General features: G+C 58.2%; 1 protein-coding gene across 1 annotated transcript; it reads right to left on the bottom strand.

Moving 5' to 3' along the window:
• Window positions 1-217: 217 nt before the first annotated feature.
• On the bottom strand, window positions 218-7,478 carry LOC140192497 (atlastin-2-like; the record flags this gene model as incomplete). Its single annotated transcript, XM_072250084.1, has 3 exons — window positions 218-503; window positions 2,146-2,577; window positions 7,407-7,478. Coding segments are annotated over 3 exons (591 nt in total), but the record flags the coding sequence as incomplete, so codon positions are not given.
• Between the last annotated feature and the right edge of the window lie 1,917 nt (window positions 7,479-9,395).

Here is a 9,395-nt window from a genome sequence, read left to right as displayed (position 1 = left end):
ATCCTGTTTACGGCCTAGAGCGGCCTGGGCTGTCTGCTTCTTTCCCCGTGTGCGTGTGTGTGTGTGTGTGTGTGTGTGTGTGTGTGTGTAAGATGGTGGTGGAGCTGCCTATTACAACTCTTGGGAGAGGCGTAGGAGGCAGCCAGAGAACACCGAGTTGTCCATCCCCGTCAGGAGGTGCCCGGAATGGTGGGTAACAAAGAGGCCTCGGCCTGTACATGGTCCAATTTCTTTATTTGCTTCCGGCCCCAATCTGTCCCCTCCGGCGGTCGATGGTTCCTTCGAGGGCGGGCAGAGCCATTCAGGGACCGTGCTCAGCGTGTCGAGGACTCCAGGCGCGGCGCCGGGCGAGTCCCGTCCGAAGGCGAGGGGATCGGGGTGTTGGGGCGGTGGGTTGGAGACTGGCTGCGGGTCTGCTAACTCCTCCCGGCGGCATGAGCCAAGCCCACCAGGACGGTGTTGGGGGGCATGGAGAAGTAGCGGCTGATGATCAGGTTGGCGACCTGGAACGGGCGTTGAAAGACCAGTCAGTCGGCGCGCACGAGACGCAGCAGGCAGACAGGCAACCCCATTGGTAGAGGGAGCGGGGAGTTGAGACGCTTCAGAAGCAAGGCCCTGCTTTTGAAGCGCGGCCTCCATTACAGGGCAGGGACCCCTGTGCACAGCAAGATCCATCCAACAGACTAGATGGTCTGCTGTTGGTTACCCCAGCATGCTGGGAGGGGTGGCGAGGGGACGCAGAGAACCTCTTTTTGAGCTGAGATATGGACAGGACCTCAGCCTAAAGATTAACCTCCCTCCTGCCCGCCCACCCCTCACCCTCGTATGGCGCAGAACTCCTCGCGGCTCACTCTACAGGAGGTCTTCACCCTACAAAGCCAGCGGGGGAAAGGCAGGTTTCGTGGACTCTTGCTGTGCTGTTCCTATGACAATCCCAAGCCAACAAACAACCTGCTGGAAGAGTGGTGTTGGCGGCGGGGTTGGGGACGGGGGACTGGGGTGGGGTGGATTATTGACATTCCCAGTCGGAAGGAAGCCTGCTTTGGGAATTGAGGACGGACAGGAGGGAAAAGTTCCTTCGGGCAAGCTGGTGGGATGGAGAGGGACCGTCGACATTCCCGGTCGAAACCCAGCTTCGGGAACCGAGGGTGGAGGTTGAGGGAGCTCTCCAGTGGGTGCGGAGGGTGGAGGGGGATGGAGGGGAGAGAACTCCTCCAGTAGGTAGTGAGTGCGGAGGATGGAAGGGGTGGGAGTTCCTCCTGCAGTTCCTGCATGTCCCGCTCCAGATTCCGTCTCCCGAAACCTCTTGGGTCCCTGCAGGTGGGAGGTCGAGACCCCGACCCGAACACAAAGGGCAGTCGGGTGGTGACGTCCCGCAGCCTGGCGTGGGGGGGGGGGGGGGGGGGAGTCTCCCGGCCCGTGAGCGCCTTCCTCCGAGGGGGCAGAAATGAAGATTAAACACAAGAGGCTCTGTAGACGCTGGAAATCCAGGGCAACACACGCAAAATGCAGGAGGAACTCAGCAGGTCAGGCAGCATCTATGGAGGGGGAATAGATGGTCGACGTTTCGAGCCGAGACCCTTCATCGGGACTTCATTGACCATGGAGATTTGCTTGGTGAGGTTCTGATTACTTGCATTAATAAATTCCCATTCGTCATTATAACCAGGAGAAAAATGGGAGCATTATTTCTGTTGAAATATTTTGATTTCGACTTGAGTTACGGGGGAAAGCGCGAGCACTTTAGTCCCTGGAGCGTAGGAGAATGAGGGGGGATTTGATAGGGGTACACAGAATTATGTGGGGTTTAGATAGGGTGTTTGCAATCAAGCTGATTCCCTTCAGGGTGGGAGAGACAAGAACTGGAGACTAATGGTGAAAGGTGAATTACTTAAGGAGAACGTTGGGGGGGGAATTTATTCACCTAGAGGTCGGTGCAAGTGTGGAATGAGCTGCTGTTGGATGTGGTTCTTTTGTGACATTTGAGAAGAGTTTGGAGAGGTACGTGAATGGGAGGGAGTTTGGACTGGATGTGGGGAGGAGGAAGTCAGGGCTTGGCAGAAGACTGGGCGGGCACGGGCTAGAAGGGCCGAAGGACCTGCTTCTGTGGACCCTGACCCCAACCCCGCGAGAGCGGGTACTCACCCCGCCGAGGATGGAATCGCTGACGGCGTCGATGACCTCCCCCAGGAGCGGGCCCTGCCCCGTGTACTTAATGTACAGCCAGCTCATCAGCGTCAGCAGGGCCATGCCGTTGAAGAAGTCGAAGAGGACCGTGAGGAAGCCCAGCCCGAGGAGGCCGACGAAGCCCGACAGGAGGTGCATGCTGACGATGATCAGCAGCATGGCGGCCGGCGTCCGCACCAGGCTGGCGAAGTTCTTGCTGCGGTTGAACTTGGCGTAGCTGTCGAGCAGCTCGTCGATCTCGGCCTCCAGCTGCTCCTGGTAGCGCTGGCTCAGCCCGCGGCCGCCCATCTTCCTCATCGAGCGGAACTTCTCCACGGCCGTCTCCCGGTACACCAGGTGCCGCTCCTGCAGCTTGGAGGGCGCCAGGTACGCCTTGTCGCCCCCGCACAGCTGGAAACGCACATCGACACGACTCAAGGCCGGAACAAAAGATGGCGGGGGAAGGGCCCCTCCCGAGTCTCGGACGGAAACGTGGATGGGTGGGCCGGACAGGGCAATGATCGGCGGTGCTGTGGGAGACGGACCGAGCGGGATGCGGAGCACGGAGGCTTCGAGGCCCGGTGGCCGAAGCCCAGGGTCTCGAGTCCACTGGGGAAGGTGGAGGCCGCAGACCCACAGGCCCCGTGGCTGAAGCCCAGGGTCTCGAGTTCACTGGGGAAGGTGGAGGCCGGCAGCCTGCCCTGCGGCTGGGGGAACTGCCTGCGTATGTGAGCGGGTGGGGCTGGCAGGAAAGGAACCTGGTCGTGCTGCTGCTGTTGCCGGAGTTGCTCTGCTGAGCGGGTTGGCGCTGGGATGTGTTGGTTGTTAGCGTAGACGACGCATTTCACTGGGTGCCTCGGCGGACAGGTGGGAAATAAATAAATCTGAACCCAAACGTGGGAGGGCACGAGGACAGGCCCCGTGGATCACGATCTTGAGTCCAAACTGATTAGAAGTCCCTTCTGTGTGTGTGTGTGTATCTGTGTCTGTGTCTGTGTGTGTGTGTGTGTGTGTCTGTGTGTGTGTGTGTCTGTGTCTGTGTGTCTGTGTGAGTGTGTCTGTGTGTGTGTGTGTCTGTGTCTGTGTGTCTGTGTTTGTGTGAGTGTGTCTGTGTGTATGTGTGTGTGTGTCTGTGTGTATCTGTGTGTGTGTGTGTGTGTGTGTGTGTATGTCTGTGTGTGTGTGTGTGTGTGTGTATGTGTGTGTGTGTGTGTGTGTGTGTGTGTGTGTGTGTGTGTGTATGTCTGTGTGTGTGTGTGTGTCTGCGTCTGTGTCTGTGTGCCTGTGTGTGTGTGTGTGTCTGTGTGTGTGTGTGTGTGTGTGTGTGTGTGTGTGTGTGGGGGGGGGGGGGGGCAGGTAATGCTACCACAGCGCCAGTGATACAGGTTCAATTCCCGTCGCTGTCTGGAGGGAGTTTGTACGTTCTCTCCCCGTCACCGCGCAGGTTTCCTCCGGGTGCTCCGGTTTCCCCCCACAGTCCAAAGCCGTTCAGATTAACAGGTTAAATAGTCACACTGGACAGAGCGGGCTCGTTGGGCCGGGAGGGCACTGTATCTCGCAATCAAGTTAAATTCTGCCGACACAAGTCCTTTCACCCATTCCCTCCCTCTTAAACATGTCTCTCCTGCTTGCAGCTAACACCAGCCCTGGCATCACGTTCCAGACACCTGAAAGGGAGACAGTTGTGGTGGCTGGAGGTCACCCTCAGGGCGTTGCTGTGGGAGTTCCTCAGCGAAGTGTTCTAGGACCGATCATCTTCATCTGATTCGTCAATGACCTTCGTTCCCGTCACGAGGTCAGAAGTGGGGATATTCGCAGAGGACTGCACAATGTTCCGCACCATTCGCGACTCCTCAGATGGTGAAGCAGTTCATACCCAAATGCAGCAGGACCCGGACCATATCCAGGCTCGGGCTGACAAGTAACTTTCGGGCCACACAAGTGCCAGGCAATGACCATCTCCAACAAGAGAGGCTCCGACTATCACCCCTTCACATTCAGCGGCATCACCATCACCGAATCCCCGACTATCAACATCCTGGGGGTTACCATTGACAGGAAGCTGAACTGGTCTAGAAATATAAACACCGTGACTACCAGAGCAGGTCGAAGGCTAGGAATCCTGTGGTGTGTAACTCACCTCCTGACTCCCCAGAGCCTGTCCACCATCGACAAGGCTCAGGTCAGGAGTGTAATGGAACACTCGCCACTCGCCTGGGTGAGTGCAGCTCCATCGACACTCGAAAAGCTCAACACCATCCAGTACCAGGCAGCCCACTCGATTGGTACCCCTTCCACACGCGTCCAATCCCCCCACCATCGACGAACACTTACAGCAGTGTGTACTATCTACAAGACGCACTGCAACAACACACTAACGTTCCCAAGGCAGCACCTTCCAGACCCACGACCACCACCATCCAGAAGGACGAGAACAGCAGATACCTGGGAACACCGCCACTGGGAAATCCCCCTCCAGGTCACTCACCATCCTGACTTGGAAACATCTCGTCATTCCTTAACTGTCACTGGGTCAAAATTGTGGAATTCGCTCCCTAACAGGTGTGCCTACGCCTCAGGGTCTGCAGCGGTTCGAGAAGGCAGCTTATCACCCACCTTCCCAAGGGCAGCTAGGGATGGGCGATAAATGCTGGCTTAGCTGGTGCCCCCCACATCCCATAAGTGAATAAATTTTTTAAAAAAAACACCAATCTCCTTTGAACATAACCTCCCTCCTTAAGGTATTGTGGGCAGACGAGAGTTTAGTCCAGTGTTACACCTTGAGGGGGCAGCAAACTGTTAATGGCTTAACCCCTAACAGCGTTTTTGGTGTAAAGGGTTCCCTGGTCCATACCTCCCCAACAGAGGCTGCACACGTTGACAGAAGCCATAATTACCACCCCTGACTGCGCTGAGGTCAAGAGTCAGGAAGTGATGTTGTAACGTTGTAAAGCTCTAGCCCGGCCACATCTTGCGTTCAGTTCTGGTCGCCCCTTTACAGGAAGGGTGTCGAAGCTTTGGAGGGGTTCACTGGGGTGCTGCCGGCTTTAGAGAGTGTGGACTACCACGAGAGGCTGGATGAACTCGCGTTATCTTCCCTGGAGTGGGAGAAGCTGAGGGGAGAGCTGACAGAGGTTTATAAGATATAGAGGCAGAATTAGGCCATTTGGCCCATCGAGTCTGCTCCACCATTTCGCCATGGTTGATCATTTTTCCATCTCAGCCCCCAATCTCCTGCCTTCTCCCCCCGGTATCCCTTCATGCCCTGACCAGTCAAGAATCTATCAACCTCTGCCTTAGATGAAGTCCGTGACAGCCGCGAATTCCACAGATTCGCCACGCTCTGGCTGAAGAAGTGCCTCCTCGTCTTCGTTCTAAAAGGACGCCCCTCTATTCTGAGGCTGTCCCCTCTGGTCTCAGGCTCTCCCACCGGAGGTTACAAGGCTATAAGTGTTGTAGGTAGACAGCCGGTATATTTTCCCAGGCTGAAATACCCAATACCATTTGAGGTAAGTTCAAATGGGTTACGCGGGGCAAGTTTTCTACATGGGCGCCTGGAATGTACTGCCAGAGGTGGTAACAGAGGCAAATATGATAGAGCGCCTTGGACAGACACATGAATCTGCTGAGAATAGACAATAGGTGCAGGAGTCGGCCATTCAGCCCTTCGAGCCAGCACCACCCTTCACTGTGATCATGGCTGATCATCCACAATCAGTATTCAGTTCCTGCCTTCTCCCCATATCTCTTCACTCTGCTATCTTTAAGAGCTCTATCTAACTCTTTTTTGAAAAAATCCAGAGAATTGGCCTCCACTGCCTTCTGAGGCAGAGCATTCCACAGAACCACAACCCTCTGTGTGGAAAAGTTTTTCCTCAACTCTGTTCTAAATTGTCTACCCCTTATTCTTAAACTGTGGCCCCTGGTTCTGGACTCCCCCAACATCGGGAACGTGTTTCCTGCCTCTAGCGTGTCCAATCCCTTAATAATCTTATATGTTTCAATCAGATCCCCTCTCATCCTTCTAAATTCCAGTGTATACAAGCCCAGTCGCTCCAATCTTTCGACATATGACAGTCCCGCCATCCCGGGAATTAACCTCGTGAACCTCCGCTGCACTCCCTCAATAAATGTCCTTCCTCAAATCTGGAGACCAAAACTGCACACAGTACTCCAGGTGTGGTCTTAGAAAGGAGGGTTATGGACACTGTGTCAGCAGAAGGGAGTCGTCTGGTTAAGTGTTTGATTAACAGGACACAACATTGTGTGTTCTATGTTGTAGGACTGTTGTAGAGCACAGGAGACGGCCTCTCGGCCTCTGATCCTGTCACACCGGGAACAGGAGGAAGTCGTTTGGTCTCTTCATCCAGTTCCACCGTTCAGCTCGAAGGCAACCCAGGTAGGGCGGGCTGGAGACGATGTTTGCACTTGCGGGGAGGGGAGACGCTAACCCAACTAATGTGTCCCAAGTGAGGCTTCAGGAGATACTGCGTCTCCCTAAGCTGGGGCGGTGGGGTGGTGAGGGAGAATGGCAAACCAGGGACAATGTCCTCACCTGGGGATGGCAAGGACTCGTTCGAAAGGGAACTGGACGGACGGTGTTGGGGAGAGTGGTGGGAGGAGGCCGGTACAGAACGAGGGGCTGAATGGCCTGCCTCTGAACGGGTGGGGGGTAGTAGCACTGCCTCATAGATCCAGAGACGCCCGATCCTGCCCTCCGGAGGCTGTGTGTGTGTGTGTGTGTGTGTGATTTTTACATTGCCTTCATGACCGCGTAGGCCTCCTCCCCGTCGCCCCGGGTTCCTCCCCCACCCCCCAGCAACGGGCCGGTTGATTGGAGGCTGTAAATTAGGAGCTAAGGGGCAGGAACTGATGGGAAAGTAGGGGAGGAGAGTGGATGGGTTTACGACCGTCCTGGGCTCAGTCTGATTCCTGGAGAGCCACAGTCACCTCGCCGTGCGTCTCAGACAGCACAGATGCTGGCCCTTCACCTTCATTAATTATCAACTGCCCCGAGGTTTCATCGACACCTCGAGGGGGGTGGGGGCGACCTACAGTGGCCAGTTAACCCACCGGTGTCCGGTGTTTGTTGGGAAGGGGGACACCGGTGCGGCCCAGGGAGTTGTCGCAGGGACAACGTGCAAACTCCGCCCACACACACACACAGAGGCAGGGGTGGGGATGGAACCCAGGACTCTGGAGCCAAGTCCAAGGATAAGAGAACAAAGGGCAGTGCCTACCTCCTCCATGGCCTGCTGGTAGTAATCCTTGGCTGCAGCGAGGGCAGCCAGGTTGTTGGCTTCAGCTGTGGCCTGAGAGAGAGACAAACAGGGAACGTTAGGGCAGCCTCGACGACCTGCTGACACGATTAGCACAGGGGGACAGAGACTGCGGTAAGGTGGGGGGGTGGTGGTTGGGGAGGATCCCAGTTACTGGGGGGAGGGCACAGCTTTTTCTAGAGCGGGCCCTCTCAAGGCCCAGAGGGCCGTGAGCCCCGGGTGGTGAGGTCACTGCTCCAAGCGTAGTTACGGACCTCAGCTCAGTCGGCGTTAAGGGGAGTGAGTGATGAGGGGGGAGAGGGAGGGTGTGGAGGGAGGGAGAGGGAGAGCAGCTCTTCGGAAAAGGTAAGAGTTAGCGAGTTGCGGACACACTGGGGGGGGGAGACACCTATGGACTGTGCCACCGCCCCCCCCCCCATCCCAGACGCAGCGACACCCTTCGCCGTATCTCTCCAAGTAGAAACGACAAGTGTGAGGAACGTGTGAAATGCTGGGCTAGACTGCCCGGGGCAAGCGTGGGAAGGGTCCAGGTCCAGGGGACGGGGAAGGGAGATGGGACGGGAGGGGAGGGGAGAGGGTGGAGGGAAGAGGGGAAAGGGGTTCGTGGAGATGGGAGAGGGAGAGAAGGGAAGAGGGGAGAGGGGAAGAGAGAGGAAAGTGAGGAGAGGCGGGGAGGAGAAAGGGTGGGGAGGGGAGAGAGGGGGAGAGATGGGATGGGGAGAGGAGGGGAGGCGAAAGAGGAGTGATGGGGTGGGGAAAGGAGGAGGGAGAGATTGGATGGGGAGGGGGGAAAGGAGGAAGAAATGGGATGGGGAAGGGAGGGAAGAGGGAAGGGGTGGGGTATGGGAGAGATGAGATGGGAGGGGAGGGAGGAGGGAAGAGGAGAGAATTGGGATGGGGAGGGGAGAGGGGAGGGGAGAGGGAGGATGGAGGGGAGAGGGGAAGAAAGGGAGAGGGGAGGAAAGAGGGAGGGGAGATGAGGAGGGAAGAGGGGAGGGGGGTGTGGAGGGGAGGGATGATGGGAGAGATGAGATGGGAGGGGAGGGAGGAGGGAAGAGAGAGAAATGGGATGGGGAGGGGGAGGGGACAGGGGAGAGGGGAGGGGAGGGAAGATGGGAGTGATGGAAGGGGAGGGAGGAGGGAAGGGGAAGGGAGGGAAGATGGGAGAGATAGAGGGGAAGGGGAGGAAAGGGGGAGGAGAGATGAGGTGGGAGAGGGGAGAGGGGGTGTGGAGGGGTGGAAGGAGGGAAGAGGGGAATGGGGTGGGAGAGGGGAGAGGGGAACGGGGGTGAGGGGTGAGGGGGAGAGGGGGTGTGGAGGGGAGGAGGGAGGGGGATTGGGGGATGGGGTGAGGGAGAGGGGGATGGGGTGTGGAGGGGTGGTTGGTGGGGGTTGGGTTTGGGGGTGGGTGGAGTGGGGTGTGGGGTATGGGGGTGTGGGTGTGGGGTGAGGGGGGTGGTGGAGGGGTGGATGGGGGGAGTGGGGGTTTGGGGGTGGGTGGGTGTGTGGGGTGGGTGGGGTGGTGGGTGGTGGGGTGTGGGGTATGGGGGGGGTGTGGGTGTGGTGGGGGGGGTGGTGGGTGGGGTGGTTGGGGTGAGGGGGATGGGGTGGGTGAGGGTGGGGGGGTGTGGTGGGGTGTGGTGGGGGGGGTGGGTGGGGTGGTGGGGGGTGTGGGGTTTGGGGGGTGGGGAGGTGGGTGGTGTGGGGGTGGGGGGGGTGGGTGTGGGGGTGGGTGTGGGGGGGGGTGGGTGGGGGGGTGTGGGGGGGGGGGTGGGGGTGTTGGTGGGTGTGGGTTGGGGGTGGTGTTGGGGTGGGGGGGGTGGGGTGGTTGGGGGGGTGTGGGGGTTTGGGGGGGGGGGGTGTGTGGTGTGTGGGGGGGGGGGTGGGGTGGTTGTGGGGGGTGGGGGGTTTGGGGGGGGTGTGGTTGGGGGGTGTGGGGGGGGGGTGGGG

This window comes from Mobula birostris, unplaced genomic scaffold (genome assembly GCF_030028105.1).
Source record: "Mobula birostris isolate sMobBir1 unplaced genomic scaffold, sMobBir1.hap1 scaffold_1546, whole genome shotgun sequence".
Taxonomy (NCBI): domain Eukaryota; kingdom Metazoa; phylum Chordata; class Chondrichthyes; order Myliobatiformes; family Myliobatidae; genus Mobula; species Mobula birostris.
The sequence above is the reverse complement of the archived record's forward strand: the minus strand, read 5'-3'. Positions and strand labels throughout refer to the sequence as shown.